The 15,171-nt window shown below is 29.6% G+C and overlaps 1 protein-coding gene across 1 annotated transcript; it reads left to right on the top strand.

Moving 5' to 3' along the window:
* The first annotated feature begins 929 nt into the window (after positions 1-929).
* LOC107404955 (wall-associated receptor kinase 2-like) lies at positions 930-5,410 on the top strand. The gene is made up of 3 exons (XM_016011966.4): positions 930-1,959; positions 3,217-3,387; positions 4,012-5,410. Exons 1-3 carry the CDS (start codon positions 1,038-1,040, stop codon positions 5,175-5,177), a joined length of 2,259 nt encoding a protein of 752 aa, XP_015867452.3. The 5' UTR covers positions 930-1,037; the 3' UTR covers positions 5,178-5,410.
* The last annotated feature ends 9,761 nt before the right edge of the window (positions 5,411-15,171 follow it).

Below are 15,171 nucleotides of genomic sequence, written 5' to 3'. Positions count from 1 at the left end.
ATTTAAGGGGCTGCAGATGGGGCAGACAAATTATCTTTTATAGGAGCCCAAAAAATTATATTAATGTAATATTTATATTTATATACATGAAAGTATGTAATCATATTTTTGAGTAGGTTAAAATGCATATTATATCTCCATTTCGCCATATATAATATTAATTAAATAGTTTAATAGTAATAACAATATGATCGAGCCTGAAAAGGAGAGTTAAGAAGATCTAAATATAGTGATGATGGATCTCTAATTAATGCCTTTCAGAAACAATGGTTGAACACATGACTTTTTTTTTTTTTCTTTTTTTAATCTCTAGCTCTATTACTATAATATTATATTGAACTATCAACTACTTTCAACAGCTTAACTATTTTCAAAAGCTTAGGTACATGCATCATTATTATGTTTATATTATTTTAATAAGAAATAAAATGGAAAAAAATGAAATAATGTACATGAAATTAAAGAAAATATTATCTAAAAGTAATCTTAATTACTTAAGCAATGAATATTTTTAATTTTAAACACAGTATATAATACTAAAAATATACAATCATGTACACTTAAATTCGTAAACTAAATCAACTTAGAATAACAAAAAAATTGTTTTTATCTATGTAAAGTCATGTAAAGTCAACTTAGTTTTTATTTATTTATTTATTTTATTTTATTTTTTTGTTTGGTAAAGAAAACGTGTGTCGGACGACTAGTTGGGCATCTGCATATACTTAAGTAAATTGGATATGGCTAGTGAGCAAAAATAGCGTGGACACGAGACCGCGTGGTCCAGTACAAAAAAAAAAATTGTCATATCAAATGGGTCCCATGTATGGATTACAAAATTTTTTGCCTCTGGGGGCGATCTTTCTACCATGGTTCGGAGGAACCAGGAAACATACACTACGACCTCGTCAACACGTACGGATAGAATTCCAATTCCAAAGTCTTCCCCATTGCTCCATAAAGGGTATGGTAGCCATACCCTTCAAAAAACAATACCAGAAAGTTTTCCAAATCCAAGTTTAGATATAGCAGCAGTCATGAAGTCAAAGCAGTTTCTAACTCATTTCATCTCGTTGGTAGGGATATATATTTCTATTCTTATAGCAGCAGCCTTGGCAGCAGCAGCAGCAACAACAACAACAATAGTAGAATCTTCTCATAAGTCAATTTCCTTGCCTAACTGCTCTGACCACTGCGGTGGAGTGAAAGTTCCATACCCTTTTGGCATAACCCCAGAGTGTTCCCTCAATGGAAATCGAAAATTTTACCTCAATTGCACCCAATCTTCCCTATATCTAAATTCAAGTAACCTTCAAGTTACAAACATATCCCTAGATGGCGAGGTGAGCGTCATGAACTTTATAGGCCGAGATTGTTACAACAAGAAAGGCGTGCGGGAAGAGCACATCCAATCCCAGCTCTCGCTCGCAAATTATAACGTCTCTTCTGCAAGAAACACATTCATAGCCGTCGGCTGTGACACTTACTCGACCGTTGAGGGTTATAGAGGCAAAGAAAACTACGTAATTGGTTGTGTTTCCTCATGCAATGATATCGACTATGAGAGTTTTACTAGTGATCATCAGTCTTGCTTGGGCGTGGGGTGTTGCCAGATTTCCATCCCAAGTGGTCTCAAGAACATGACCATATCGTTGTCTAGCTACAACAACCACACTTTTGTACATGACTTTAACCCCTGCAGCTATGCTTTCGTGGTTGAACAAGGAAAGTTCAAGTTCTCCAATACCAGTTTCCAAGAATTGAATCGCACAGAAAAGCTTCCGGCGGTTTTAAATTGGGGGATTGGGAAGGAGAGCTGTGATGAAGCAAAGAAGAGAGCCAACTACACATGCAAAGGGAATAATGTCACGTGTGTCGCCGCCAGCAATGCAGCTGGTTATCTCTGCCAGTGTTTGCCTGGTTATGAAGGGAACCCATACCTACCAGATGGTTGCCACGGTAATGGTTCTTAATTTCACCTCTCAATTTATTTTTAACGTACGCTGCATCATACATGTACATGTACAAATGATAGCCACAACGTTTCCCAAGAATAATAATAAATAAAATTAAAAGAAAAAGAAAAAAGTACAGAACAAAACAAAATTACAAAATTAAAAACAAAAAAACACTGAAATATTTTATTGAATAAAACTAAAACTTTTTAGTTCAGTAAATGAAGAAAGACACGTGTCTACTTTTCCTCCTTTCGTTTTTTCCAAGAACGTTTGCAGATGTCCTCGTTGGAAGTTTTCCTTTCAACTTCGAGGGCAAATTTTATTTAGAAGCTTTTAATTTTGCTAAAATTGTACGTAGATGTTATATAGTTTTGAAAAGCTAACATTAATTTGTTTATTTTTTTTTTAAATTAGAAAAGATTTATGTATCAATTTTTAATAGTTTTAACAATTAAAATTAAACCAAACGAAAATAAAAATAAAATCAATATTTAATAATTAAATTATACTGTAAAATTACAATTATAGTCGTGAAAATTACTGGATAAAAATCAAAATATAAATATAAAAATAATGAATTTTGAGAAACGCAGGATGTATGTGTAATTAGAACAAACCAAAGGGCTTACAAAAAATTTCACTTAAGTTCAAGGACTGAGAAGTCCAAGATTTATTTTTAAAATTTTAGCACAAAACATGAATCTAAGTGGAGGGACAGGTTGCACTGCTAGTCGGTCCCAGTAAATGAGAGCATGCCCTTTCCCAACCATGCATCGTGTATTGTGCTACAAGTTATAGGTTTATAAATAAAAACATATCATATTACCTTTTAACTTTTGGAATTTTACTTTTAATTTTTTAACTGAATAATTTAAATTTTTAATTTTTCAATTTATTATAATTTAAACTTTTTTAATTTTGATTGATGGGATTTAACACATTCCTCTTAATTGATACTAATTTATATACATAAAATACTATAAAGCGGAAATCAAACTTTAAAATTTCATATTTCTAGTATCTTTTATTTAGAAATTTAATACAGTATTACGATCAGGTTATTTACATCAACTATTTTTAAAAAGTAAAAGGTAACAAATCACAAAATTTTAAAAATAGTTTGAATATTTTTGAACCTTACAGTCTAAATTTAATCAAGGTCCAAATCATCATAAATAATCATTTAGAGTAGAAATTATTATAACTTGGTAAAATAAATAAACAAAATAACTCTCGGTTTTTTATTTTATTTTTCCAGATATTGATGAGTGCAAAGATCCAAACCGCTGTGCGAAAAATAGCCAATGCCACAATTTACCTGGGAACTGGACTTGCATTTGTCCAAAAGGATATCACTATGGAAATGAAACGGGTTGCAGCAATAGTAATCAGTCTCAGAGATTAGTTCTGTTGCTCTGTATTGCAATGGGTACGTATATTTTGGTACTGTATTCGTTCATCACATGCGTCCTAATTAATCGTGAAATCCTACGTTAATACTATATTGGAATAAAAATTAATCTAATAATACATAATTGGGTTATTGCAAAAATAAATAAATAAATAACAAAACAAAAGCAAAAACAGAACAAATTTTTAGACCTAGATAACACCGCTGGCTCATCGTGTTTTTCATTTTAACAAAAAGAAAATGAATAATGAAACACTTATTTATAGGTTTGATCAAGGCATACACCTCAAATAATTTTGAGACCTAAGACCGAATTTTAACATTTAGGTAGGAAAAAGTTTATTATGCTCCTGGAAGCATTGAAAATTTGCTCGGAGATACATCAAACATACAATAATTACAATAAATATTTATATTGTCTAAAATTTTGTTCAAACTTATTTTTAAGATTTTTAATATGGGAAAACATTAATTTTTTTCAATCGTTTTGAACGGCTTTTTCTTCTCAAAGCATCTACATAGAACAGATCCCTATGTGCCATTACAAAACTTTCATTATTCTTTCCCTGTATATTGAAATAAGAATCTAGCTTAGTTATTGTTTGGTATAACAGGAGACTATTCTTTCTTAAATACATGCAGGTGTAAGCATAGCACTTTTGATCGTTATTTCCCTAACATGTTGGGGAATGAAGAAAAGAAAGATAATCAAACTGAAAAAGCAGTTCTTCGAACAAAATGGTGGATTAATGTTGCAGCAACAGTTGTCAAGTCGTAGACAATCTCTTGAGACCACAAAAATTTTCAGTGCCGAAGAATTAAAAAGAGCCACAGACAATTTCCATGAAAGCAGAGTTCTTGGTCAAGGAGGCTATGGAATAGTTTATAAAGGAGTACTACCATCTAATAACATGGTGGTTGCCATTAAGAAGTCCAAATTTGGTGCTGAAACATGTAATGAACAATTCGTCAATGAGGTGATTGTGCTGATGCAAATAAACCATAGAAATGTGGTTAAGCTCTTAGGTTGCTGCTTAGAGACAGAAGTTCCTTTGCTGGTTTATGAGTACATTGAAAATGGGACTCTTCTCGAACATATTCACAACAAAGGGCAAGGAAGATCATCACTTTCCTGGGAAGTCAGATTGAGGATAGCAACCGAAACTGCAAGCGCATTAGCATATCTCCACTCTGCAACTTCTACGCCCATTATACACAGAGATGTGAAAGCTGGAAATATACTCCTTGACAAATACTACACAGCAAAAGTTTCAGACTTTGGGGCTTCACGGTTGATTCCTCTGGACCAAAATCAACTTACAACTGTTGTACAAGGGACATTTGGGTACTTGGATCCAGAATACATGCATACAAGCCAGCTTACAGAAAAGAGTGATGTCTATAGTTTTGGAGTTGTTCTGGCGGAGCTACTAACGGGCAGGAGGGTGATGTCACTTGATAGACCTGAGAATGAAAGAAACCTGGCGTTGTTCTTTGTTTCTTCAATGAAAGAGGATAGATTATTCCAGATTCTTGACGATGACATAATCATTGAGGGAAATACAGAGGCACTGAAGAACGTTGCCAATCTTGCGAAAAGATGTCTAAGGATAAAAAGTGAGGAAAGACCTAGCATGAAAGAAATAGCAATGGAGCTAGAAGGACAGAGAGCTATGGAAATGCACCAATGGGGGACACGTGATGTGGGTTCAGAAGAAACAGAATACTTGCTTACGGAGGATCCTCCTTCAGACCTCTATTCTATTGATATTAGTGGACAAATGTGTTCCCAGCAGATGACTAGTTGATGTGGCTTCTTCTGAGGGAGTTAACCAGTCAAAGCTGAGCTGGGAATACTTTGCTGCTTGGTTGAGAGGTGGCAAAAATCAAGTGGTTGTTATTTTCAGTGGTTGTTCCTGTAGTTAATATTCAGTTAGTTTGTTAAAGAGCTTTGAGTGTGTCTTAAAATTCTGCAGCTTTTATATTTAAAAACTTGTATCTCTCTTCAATCAATTGAAAATCCATTTACACTTTCAATTTCTATAGTTCTTCCCTGTTATTCTTCAATTCAGCTTCTTTAACTATGATGATCAAGGGCGGATACATAATTTACTGATAGCCAATAAAATAATTCTGAGGATGTAATACGGTCAACAGATGGGTTTCAGCAATCACTTAGCAGAGTCACTAGGTTATAGTTCTACCGAAGGATATAAACAAAATTCACATAAATTTCGGCTTAAAATTGTAGTCTTTTGTGATAAACTCAATAGTACATCATCACAAATGACTATAAAAGACAGCTACAAACCAAATAGTGCAAACGAGAATTTTTGTGGTTGTGTAAGTAACGGTGCATGCAAGGCTTGCTTTGCTGAACGACAATATTTGCATGTATTATTGTTCATTCAATATGGCTTTAGTTCTCCTCAAATTCTTATTTTCTAGAATCAAAGTCTGAGTCTGTGTTGCATTGGAGAAGAAATTTTCAGCTGATCTTGCTAAAACTCCAACCGGTGGCGATCACAAAAATGACAGGAGTAGACATTAACAAATTACATGACAGCAATGTTGGAGACGGGATTATTTTATGAAGAAGGTGATATTCAGTGTTCCACACTGCGAAATTCATGTAGATGACTTAGGTATTGGGAAAAAACGGAGCAAACAGGGCAAAAACAGAGCAAACAGAGAGGAGTTATGTATATAGACATGAAAAAAGAAAAGCCACTTTCTTAGAATCTGTCAAATGATGAATGAAATTAAGTTTCAGCAATGTTGTACATCTATCGTTTGAATGAAAGATGATGGATTACTTCAGGACCGTAGATTATAGGCGACAGACCGTTGTGTAAGATTGAGAGCAAAGATGAAAGGCAAATTCGAGAATTGGGATTAATGCGCGCTCTGTTAGCATTTGGAATGATAGATGGGCAATTGGAGCAGCTGTATTCGTTTATCGCACATATGTGACTTGGAGTCTTGAGGTGCAACCAAAGTTCAAATTTTATTTTATTTTATTTTTTGATGGTGAGTGCTTAATAATGCAATTTCGATCAGGGGAGAGTAGAAGAAAAGATTTAACTTTTTGATGATGACTCTTGCCCCTGTTGCTCAGAGGGATCCAAGACTGTATCATACTTACATTTATTTATTTTATTTTATTTTATTTTTTCAGTGCTCTTGCATACAATCGTTTGGTTTGGTAACTGCCTGGCTCCGAATTCGAAACAAAAATACTTCAAATTTTTGGGGTGGCTCCTTGAGATGCTTGCTAGGATCTCTGACTTGGGTGCAATATTTTTTGATACATACTGTATGGTGGTTTATATGGAAGGAAATAAATTCTTTGCTTTCTGGGGACAAAAAATGCACTGGAAATAAAAGTCAAATGTAATTCTTTTCTAATCCTCTATTTAGTAACTTTTTTTTGTTTTTTTTTTTGGGTGAAACCTCTATTTAATAACTTATGATGAATCTAATCAATCCCATCTTATGTAACATTAAATATTATTCAAAAAGAGGGATGAAAAATTCAAATAAATGTCTGAAAGATAATTATCAAATAGGTAAACTAGTAGATATTTAGAACAATACGGATATAAAACATAATTATGATAATACTAATGTAATAGCCGGTTTCCACAAGAGCTCTCGGAGACTTTCTCCTCGGAGACTGATTGTTACCACAGACTTTGCTGCAACCGGTTTCACTTGAATTGTCTACAATTGGTTAAATGCAATTCCAACTCCCAGGTAAATTCTGGCAAGTGCTTTTATATCAGGGTTTTGAAATTTTGCACTCATCAATATCTGCAAGAAAAGCGAAAAAAATGGATATCCCAACATAATGTGAATTCAACCCAAATATTACTTTTAGAATTTCAGCTACAGAAAGCCGACCAATATATCAATCAAATAAATACAGTATTATAAAAAACAAAGTCATGATAATTTTGTGAATCAAATTTATATAATTTTGTAACCTAAAGTATTCAGAGCCGGCCATGACCATGAATGAGTCTGGTGTGCAATGGCACAAGGCTTCATTTTGGTCAGGGCCTCATTTCCTAATATATATTATAAATATATTTTTTAATTTTTTATAAATATTTAATATAGTTTAAAATATTGAAATATTAATTGTTTTAATAAAATTTCTAAAAGAGATGGGCCCCTTTTATTATTTTTTGCTGTTTTTATTAATTAGTCATTAATATATCGTAATTTTTCAAAAAAAAAAAATACAACCATAATTATTTTTTTCCCCTCCAATGAAACTCTAATTTGGTGTGATTAATTTTTTTATTTCTTGAATATATGCAACGTACAAATTTCTTTCGGACTCTTACTCTTTTTATTTCTCATCTTTTAAACCTTTCTAACCATCTTCTATTTTTTCCATTTAAAATCCAACTTGCTTTGCTAATGTCTCCATTTTTTTGAATGAATACAGAAATCAACTTCTAGAGACAATCTTAATAAACCCGGTTTACCTCTCTCAAGACCCCATAGGATATGTATACATATATAGTATATACGTAATTTTGGATTTTTTTAATTTAATAAAAATTATCATCTTTGCTCATTGTATTTATTATTTATTTTAAATATTGATAAAAAACTAAACTATAAAATTGGTCTAAAACCCCACAATCTCAGGGCCAGCCCTTAAAATATTAATCAAAATTTCAGTTGTTTTAACTAAAAATTTCGTTTCAATTTTCTTTGAAGTACTTTTAATTCTCCCTAAGTTATACCTGAAAAATGACATAATATAAAATTATACTGTTTTCCCTTAATATTTTAATTGGAGCAATTAACCAAATGAACCCTCAAATTTTCGAACAAACAGCCTCTGTCCTATATATATTCCTTTTTTTTTTTTTTTTGGTTATAATAATGTATATACATGAGAAAAGTTGTAATTATAACAATGTATTCCTTCCTCGTGGATAACAAATTCGGGCTCAATATTTTAATTAAAATAAGTAATTTTATCAAATATGTATTTTTTTGGCTTTTTTTATTAATAATAATATATTTATAACTATTAAAGCTTACTAAAAATGGATTGATTAAAAAAATACATAATATCTATTTAATATTTTTTCAATTTTTATATTAATTTGATGATTAATTAAGTAAATAAGCTAATTCTAAAATTTCAATAAAAAAATTTTATTTTATAAATTTTCATCAATTTTTTTAATTTTTTATGATGTTTTAATGATATTCGATAATTTATGATATTTTTATATTTTGAACTTTCGATATTTCTATAACGCTGAAATTTTAAATTTTTAGTAAAAGTTCCTAAGCCTAGCAAAAGATTTAAAAAATAAATAAATAAAAAAAATAAAGAAAGAAAGAAAGAAAGAAAAAATGGAATCGGTATACAAATCAAGACTTAAGAGCCAATGTACTTATGCATGAATTTTCTCCTTCACCAAGACTCAGAGTCAATGTACCTTATACATTCATTCCCACTTGCTCTCCCCTCTCCTTGTATTGTTATTGCGATCATCTTACACTTATGCATGAATTTTTCCTTCACCAAGACTCAAGAGTCAATGTACATTGGGATATACAAATCATAATTTAAAATTTTTACCGACTGACCATTGTATTTTACATAAACTTACTTTAAAATTTTAGTTCTCTTCTTTACAAATTTGTCTTCTTTTCATTTTTTTTTTTATCATTATGTATATAGTTTTGTCAAATATATATTTATAGAGAAATATATAAAAATAAAAATAAATGTTCTCCTTGAATTTTCTCTAGAGAGGGGCAGAACTACCTCATGACCCCCTAAGGTTTTTAATTTTAATTTTTTTTTTAAATATAATACATATCAGCTTTTTGAAATTTTTTAGCTTGCATAATTGTCCTAAATAATATACCCCCTTTCCAAATTGAAGTACAATAACTATATAATTGTTTTTCATTCCAAATTACAATATTTACTTCTTCTTTTTTTTGGTTATTAATTATTGTTGTAGAAGCCTAGAACTATTTTCTATAATAAAAGCACTAACCAAAAACAAACAAATTTATCAAGATTCAGTAAAAAATTAGAACATTGACAAAAATTGAAAGATATATAGAGAATATATTTTTTTGTAAACTTAATTATCAAATATTTATATTGGTGGAATATTAACAATTACATTCAAATTTTCAAAAAAAGAAAACAAATTATATACAAAATTATCAAAAGATATAACTTTTAATAACTATTTACATTTCACAATTTAAAATAAAAATAAGGAAGATACAAATAATTTTTAATAATTTAAAATTTTTTTATGGTATTGATATAACATTTATGAAATATAATGTGCTTGTAATAATTATACTATATATCTTAATTTATACATAATTTTATAAAATATATATTTTTTATTTTTTTGTTAATAATAGCATATATATAACCATCAACACTTAATATAAATCGATTGATTAAAAAAATATATAATATTCATTCAATATTTTTATAATTTTTATATCAATTTTTGATAATTAATTGATTAAATAAGTTAATCATAAAATTTCAATAAAAATTTTTATTTTTTAAAATAAATTTTTATCAATTTTTATAATTTTTTATAAGTTTTTATCGATATTCAATCGCTTAGAAATGTTGTACATCTCTTGAATAAAAGATGATTGGTTACTTCAAAACCGTAGATTACATACCACGGACTCTCGTATGAGGTGGAGAGAAAAGATGACAGGCAAATTCGAGAATTGGGAAGGCGCGCTCTATTAGCATTTGGAATGATAGATGGACATTGGAGCTGCTGGATTTGTCTAGCTATCCCATTTATGTGACTGAGTCTTGAGGTGCAACCAAAGTTTTCAGAGTGTGTGTGTGTGTGTGTTATTTTATTTTTTTTATTTAATGGTGAGTGCACGATAATGCAATTTTGGTCAGGGTGGAGTAGAAGGACAAAAAAAAAAAAAAAAAAAAAAAAAAACCTTATTGATGATGATTCTTGCCCCTTTATTGCTTAGAGGGATCCACGACTTCTATTATTTACTTAGATATTTATTTCTTGAATAGCCGTTAATCCAATCGTGGGTGTGGCTTCTTGATATGCTTGCTAGTTTGTCTGACTTGGTGCAATGAGAACAACTGTGAGAAAATAATCCAAATTCATACAACGCACTGTTTTTGTACTTTTGGATATATATATATATATATATATAACTAGTCTTCTTCTTCCTTGGTGGGAAAAGGAGAGTGGAAAAATTGCAGACGTGTAGAGAGCTTTGTGTAAATAAATCCCTTTAGTATTAGGAGTCATTCTTCCTTTTCTTTTTTCGTATTCATGGATTTGATTGAGATCTCTATGGAGATCAAAGAGTAAATGGATGTATTGGGATTTGAGTTTGGTTTTGGGAATTCTTGCCCGAATCCACCAATAGATGGTCTATGATTAAGCTTATAAAAACAACATTCATATAGTGCATAAGATTGACGCCTAAGCAACGAGGATGTGAGTCGATTTTGACCAAACAACACTAAATTTGTATGTTTTGTTTAGTGCTTTTATCATAGAAATTAGTTCTAAGTTTCTACAACAGCAACTTTGTAAAATATTATGGCACGTACAGTTTGGTTTATTGGAACATAAATTCTTTGGTTTTTTTGAAATTTTTTTTTAAGAAAATGCTATTTATCATTATTGATCATCCATAACTAGTGAAACTCATATGTTATTTAACAATTTGAATGACTATTCTAAAATGTTGATTTTTCCTAATTAAGATTTTAATATAAAAAGTCAATATATAATTAAATATATCCAATGAGTGTTTGCCATTCCAATAAGAACCATTGGTTATCATTGCCACAATTTTCCTCTTTACTTTGGTATTTAAAATTCACAACCTTCCAACGATATATGTGAATATTTTTCCAACTAAATTAACCTGACAACATTGATAAATCTTCTTCTTTGTCATTATAATATTCTTCTTTGAATAACTTATTGATAAATCTAATCCTTATGTAATGCTACATATTATTCGAAAAGAGAGGCTGAACAAGTCAAATAAATGTCTAAATAAATAATTATCAAAAAGATATCTGGTAGATATTTACAAAAATAAGGAAATAATAGTGATAACTATAATACTAATGCAATAGCCGATTTCCACAAGATCTCTGGCAGACTGATTGCTACTGCAAACTTTGCTGCAACCGGTTTCATTTGAAATGTCTCCGTTTGGACAAAGACAAAATAATTCCCAGGTAAATTCTGGCACGTACTACTTTTATTGCAGGGGTTTGAAATTTTCCACTCATCAATATCTGCAAGAAAACCAAAAACGTAGATCCTAACATACAATGGGGATCGAATCCAATTAGTTTTAGATTTTCAACTACAGCCTAGAGAAAGCCAACAAATAAATTAATCCAATAAATACAGTATTATAAAAACAAATAGCCATGAAATAAAAAAAAAAAAAAAATTGCTAATATTGCTAGAAATGAAACAGATGGTGATCATTTAGACAATAGTAAATTTCATGATGGCGACTTTGAGGCCGGAGTCTTTGGAAGAACAGTGTTCCAAACTGCAACACTCTTTTAGATGAATCGGTTGTTAGGGCAATGGGATAGATACTAATCCAAAATACTTTCTTTCTAGGAAAAAGCAGAGAAAACAGGGATAATATTTTCATTAGAATACAAAATTTTGTCTTCCCTTAATATTTTTGTTAGAGCATCTAACCAACTTAACCATCAAATATTCAAATAAATAGCCTCAATCCTATGTATATTTCAATTAAAACTGAGTTTAGGACAAGTCACATAAGTTTACATTGTTTAAGGAGACTATTCTGTCCTTTCTTTTTTCTTTATCTTTTTTCTGTATAAAAAATTAAATACAAAAAATAAAAAAGATGTACAAAAAACAAAAAATATTTCTTTCTTTTTAATAAAAAAAAAAATTCCCCTCCTCCAACTTTTCTCAAAAAAAAAATAAATAAATAAGATGACAACAATCAATTTTGTTGAATCTAATTATAGTTTGTATGTCAAACAAACGTATTCCATAAAGGTGTACATATAAAAATAAAATAAAATGAAAAAAGGTATTCCATAAGGTTGAAAAAAAAACGTATTCCATAAGATGAATTCTTTCCTAGAGAAAAGCAAGCCTGCTTAGACTGAGGAGTTGATTTGATTGATTTTGAAAGGTAAACTTATCCATCTATGCTAGTATGAACAGTTACACTCCATGAAAATTTCTCCTTTATTTTCTTTTTAGCTCGAAGATGCATAATTTATTTTTTGGCTTGGGTCGAAATGTGAATGCTAGAAACTAGTTAATTAAGGAGAGTATATTTTCTCTCTGTCCATTTCTGCTTGAGTTGATTTTAGCGATAGGGAGGAGTTTGTTTGTTTTAATAAGTTGAATTTTCTCCTTGTCGTTATATAGCGCAAATTTAGCTAGAGTGAGGAATTTATTTGCTTGATTTTGAAATGTAAACTTATTGAGGAACTAGCATGATCAATTGCACCATGTGTGACTTTTCTCCTCTCTTATCACTTTAAGTTGAAGATGCATACTTTGTATTTTTGCTTGGGTTGGAGATGCTTTTCTAGGAAACCGAGAGGATATTTTTTTCCTTTCCTTGTCTGCTAAGTTTATTTTAGCTTATGGAGGAGAACTTTTAGTTTATTGGCCAAAAGATGTTTAGTTTCAGATTATTTTTTATTTTTCATTCTTCATTTTTCATTTTATGTAAGAGAATATACTTATTGGTAATTCACACTATATAAGGGGCTGCAGATGGGGCAGACAAATTAACTTTTATAGGAGTCCATAAAATTATAGTAATGTAATATTTATATTTATATGCATGAAAGTATGTTATCATATTTTTGAGTAGCTAAAAATGCATATTATTATCTCCATTTGACTATATACAATATTAATTAAATAGTTTAATAGTAATAACATTATGATCGAGCCTGAAAAGGAGAGTTAAGAAAATCTAAATATACTGATGATGGATCTCTTTTAGAAACAATGGTTGAACACATGACCATTTGTTTTTTTTTTTTAAATCTCTTGCTCTATTACTATAATATTATATTGAACTATCAACTATCTTCAACAGCTTAACTGCAATGGTACCATGAAATTAAAGGAAATAAAACCTAAAAGTAATCTTAATTAATTAAGCAATGAATATTTTTAATTTTAAACACAATATATAATACTAAAAATATACAATAATGTACAGTTAAATTCGTAAATTAAATCAACTTAGTATCTATGTAAAGTCAACTTGGGTCTTTTTTTTTTTTTGGGGGGGGGAAAGAAAACGTATATCAGACGACTAGTTGGACATCTGTATATACTTACGTAAATTGGATACGGCTAGTGAGCAAAAATCGCGTGGACCCGAGACCTCATGGTCCAGTACAAAAAAAAGTCAAATCAAATGGGTCCCATGTATGGATTCCAAAATTTTTTGCATCTGGGGATTCCTGCCTGGTCCACGAGATCTTTTTGCTATAGATAGGAGGAACCAGGAAATATACACTACGACCTCGTCAACACGCAGGCAGGGCCGTCTCAACAATTTTTGAGGCCCTAGGCCGAAAGCAATTTAGATCATAATTAAATATTATTTTTTATAAAATAGATTTTTTGATATAAAATCTATATTTGTTTTTGCTTTTTTAAATAGAAAATTATTAATTAAATTTTTATATTTAAAATTCTATAATAAATAATTTTTTTCAAAAATTATTAATTATTTAATCATTTTGAGATATAATTGAATATAAATAAATTTTTATTAACTTTAATATTTAAAAATTTATTTCCACTAAAGTTGCATTACCAAAAATTAATAAATTTATGCATAAGAAAAAAAAGATAATTTTTTTTTAAGTCTTAGTTCTCAAAATAAATCTAATTAATTTATTTGAATTAAGATATAAAAAAAAATAAAAAGAAAAATTAGAGGAATATAAAGTTTAATTTTTTACAAACAGTAAGAATAATTAAGAATAATTAGTAAATAGCTAAAATCATAATTTTATAAATAAAAAAACAAAATTAAAACTAATATGAGAATGAACAATACAAATTCATTAAAATAAATTATCACTTATGAGCTTGTTTTTTATTTTAAAGCTATTTGCATCAAAATTATAAATGATATAGGTTGGATATCAAGATTAAACAAATATAAAATATGAGTAAATAATAAAGAATGAAAATAAGTTAGTAAAATGAGAAAAAATGTATAAACAAATGAGAAAAAGTGCATAAATTAGAAGAATATTTAACACATTTTTTTTCTTTTTTATTATTAAAATATAATCAATTATAAAATATAAAATATTTAATTGAACTTAATTGATGTTATTTTTTAAAAATAAAAATAGTTAAAGATGATTATTGCAATAAATAATCAATTAGATAATTTAATTTTTTTTAAGTCAAAATTCTTATGCTTTTAAAATAAATTAATTATATTCTATCTAATATATATATATATATATGATTTTTTTTTTTTTTAAGGGGCCCCAAGAAAATGGGGGCCTAGGCATGGGCCTTAGTGGCCTATGCCTTAAGCCGGCCCTGCACGTACGGATCGACTTCCAGTTTCCAAAGTGTTCCCCATTTCTCCATAAAGGGTGTGGTAGCCATATCGACCTTCAAAAAACAATACCAGAAAGTTTCCCAAATCCAAGTTTAGATCGAAGCAGTCATGAACTCAAAGCAGTTTCTAACTCATTTCATCTCGTCGGTAGGGATATTT

Source organism: Ziziphus jujuba, chromosome 1 (assembly GCF_031755915.1).
Source record: "Ziziphus jujuba cultivar Dongzao chromosome 1, ASM3175591v1".
Classification (NCBI taxonomy): Eukaryota; Viridiplantae; Streptophyta; class Magnoliopsida; order Rosales; family Rhamnaceae; genus Ziziphus; species Ziziphus jujuba.
The sequence above is the reverse complement of the archived record's forward strand: the minus strand, read 5'-3'. Positions and strand labels throughout refer to the sequence as shown.